Below are 3005 nucleotides of genomic sequence, written 5' to 3' on the forward strand. Positions count from 1 at the left end.
GAACAGTGGATGCAAGCTAGAGGAAAAGAGATTCCACCTCAACATTAGGAGGAACTTCCTGACAGTAAGAGCTGTTTAACAAAGCTGTTCAACCCCCTCGGAGAGTGGTGGAGTCTCTTTCTTTGGACATCTTTAAACAGAGTCTGGGTGGCCATCTGCTTTGATTGAGAGTTCCTGCATGGCAGGGGGTTGGCCTGGATGGCCCTTAATGTCTCTTCCACCTCTATAATTCTATGGACCTTATCACACTAGGGAAATCCTGAAGAGAAATGGGATTTAAACAAGATTTAACAGGAAGTTTATCACACAAAGTCACTGTTAATGTGAATTTAAAACGAAGGCAAAACAGAGAAAAACGGCAGCTTTTTACTTTCAGAACTTCCTGAAAGTAAAAAGGTGCCACTTCTCTCCATTTTACCTTCACTTTAACTTTGTGTTATTGCACTTTGGCAATCCTTTCATGTGATAAACTTCTCGCATTTGCGTTTTTTAAAAAAAATTGAAATCTCGTTTAAATCCAATTTCTCTTTGGGATTTCCCTACTGTGATAACGTCTTAGGACACCATTTTGCTGTGACATTATAATGAACAGGACTCAAGCATCCACGGATTTTGTTATCCACAGGGGAGGGTCCTGGAACCAATCCTCAGTGGATAACAAGGTCACAGTGTAATACGTCCACTCTTGGATGTTCCTGTGATATCAGTCTGGCTGCCATATTTTGAACCCACTGAAGTTTCCAAACTTGGCACAAGGTTGGCTGCGGTTACCCTGAGGGCCTTCTCATCTGCCACTCCTAAATTATGGAATGGCCTGCCAGAAGAGATCTGACATATCACCACTCTTGATGCCTTTAAAAAGGCCGTCAAGACAGATCTCTTCCGGCAGGCCTTCTCCTGACTGACCTCCCATTACACTGATATAGATTGCCCTCTGATACTCCAAGATGTCTCGCTTCAATCAGATCTAGTTTAATCCATTTTAACCTGGAATTGATAGAGTTGTTAATTTAGCTTTAAGGTAGGGGATAAGGGGATTGTGTAATTTTAGTTATGTTTGTATTATATATTTTATTTATGTATTTTTAGTATAACCTGCCTAGATCCTTCGGAGAGGCAAGATATAAATGAAACGTATTATTATTATTATTGAAGTAGATTGGTTAGAATTGATACTTTTTTCTATGCTCAGAAGCTAAAAATTATAGATCTGAAATATACTAAGAGCAAAGGTTGTTATTGTAGGGCCATGTCAAATCCTCTGTTTCAGAATGTAAACAATTTGGAAATGGCTCCTAACTCAAGATTCCAACCCAAAATAAAAGGAAGTACTGCATTGACAGTTAGGGGACAGTGAAACAAAGCATGAAGATAATAGAGTGATTGATTGATGAGTAACCCACGAGATGTATGTTAGGTGTAATATTTTAACATCCAACGAATGTAAAGAGTGTATACGTTTATTTTATATGTACCCAAGGAAATGTGATTTGTAGTTTTCTTTGTTCAAAGTACTACTGTACAAAAAAGCTTGATTCACTTTGGAATCAGGGCCCTGGGAAATCTGGATGCATTTCCTTCTGTGGTGAGGACAGCCACAGCAATAAACTACGTTTTTCCTTTCCAATCGGCTCCGGGTCTCCCTAGTAAATTTGATGATGATGATAATAATAATAATAATAACAATAATATGATTTATTTATATTTCCTGCCTCTCCCTGAGGACCGACAGGATTACAACAGGAATAAAAATACAAGACAGTAAAAGTTTGCATCAACCCCCAAACCCTCCCACCATTAAAATAATAAAAATTCACATTAAATTTTTCTTCAGTAGCACAACCTAAAATAATCCAAATTATAATTTTTGGTTGTTTTTTTTTTTAAATGACTCTGTCACATCTGATGCTGACTCCTGTCCTTACCCAGGCACTTGATGGTGAAGCCTGGGGGTGGCTTGAGGGCCCTCCTGGCCCATCCTTCCCGCAGGGCCTCCAGGTGCTCCTCCTTGCCCTGCACCAGCAGCACCTGCTCAGGGTCCAGCCAGCCCAGGAAGAAGCTCTCTGCCACCGCTGCCCGCACCCGGCTGTTCCAGAAGGTGCCCATGTTCTCTGCCTTGAAGTCTGCAAAGAGCTCATAGCCCAGGCGGGGACGGGGACCACCAGCTCCAGCAGCAGCAGCAGCCACCTCCTGCATCCCCTGCTGCTCTGCTCCCTTCCCAGCCACATCCTCCCCAGCCACCTGGCAGGGGCTCAGCACGATGGCCAGGGAGTGAGGGGCGATCTGGAAGAACTTCTCCACTCTCCCTGGCATGGCAGCAGCAGAGGAAGAGGCAAAGGCTCTCTGGATGCTGCCCCCAGCCCAGCCAGCACCGCCTCCCAAGGGATGCTCCCTCCCCCTGGGCAGCACCAGCAGGAGGGCCAGGTGGTGGCCTCACCCCCAAAGAGGAGGAGGGAGACCCAGCCATGGGGAGGAGGGCCAGGCAGCCAGGGGAAAGGGAGGGCAAGAAGAGACAGGAGAAAAGAAACTGCTAGACAAATGGAAACAGTCCTGCTGGGAATGGAGGGTGTTTGGGAATCTCTGCCTCCTGGACAGAAGAAGGAAGTGGAAGGGCATGCCCTGGGAAAGGAGGATGAGTCTGGTTACCCTGAGCTAAATATGAATTCACCTTTTGCTCAGAATGGAGGGCATTTGGGAATCTCTCCCCCCTGAGCAGAAAGTGGAAATGGAAAGTGGAAAAGGAGGATGTGTCTGGTCACCTTAAGCTAAGAACACTCATGAAAATGTGAATGCATGCTGCTTAGCCATGCTCAGAATGGAGGACGTTTGAGAAAAACTCCTGGACAGAAAGTGGAAATGGAGGGCTGTGTCCTGGGAAAGGAGCATGTGTCTGGTCACCCTGAGCAAAAAACACACACAAAAAAACACTCATTTAGTTGTATATTTTTGCTTCTTAGTCATTCTCAAAATGGAGGCCATTTGGGAGTTCCTCCTGGACAGAAGGA

The 3005-nt window shown here is 44.8% G+C and overlaps 1 protein-coding gene across 1 annotated transcript; it reads right to left on the bottom strand.

Annotated features, from left to right (window-relative positions):
• Positions 1–1797: 1797 nt before the first annotated feature.
• On the bottom strand, positions 1798–2356 carry LOC149312801 (storkhead-box protein 1-like). The gene has a single exon (XM_089525412.1). It carries the CDS (start codon positions 2311–2313, stop codon positions 1897–1899), a length of 417 nt encoding a protein of 138 aa, XP_089381538.1. The 5' UTR covers positions 2314–2356; the 3' UTR covers positions 1798–1896.
• Between the last annotated feature and the right edge of the window lie 649 nt (positions 2357–3005).

This window comes from Sceloporus occidentalis, unplaced genomic scaffold, assembly GCF_023333645.1.
Source record: "Sceloporus occidentalis isolate IW3139 unplaced genomic scaffold, rSceOcc1.0.p SCAF_5, whole genome shotgun sequence".
NCBI lineage: Eukaryota > Metazoa > Chordata > Lepidosauria > Squamata > Phrynosomatidae > Sceloporus > Sceloporus occidentalis.

Bases quoted from the DNA above. Each gene is read 5' to 3' on its own strand.
- LOC149312801 (XM_089525412.1), bottom strand. From the start codon at position 2,313: ATGCCAGGGAGAGTGGAGAAGTTCTTCCAGATCGCCCCTCACTCCCTG.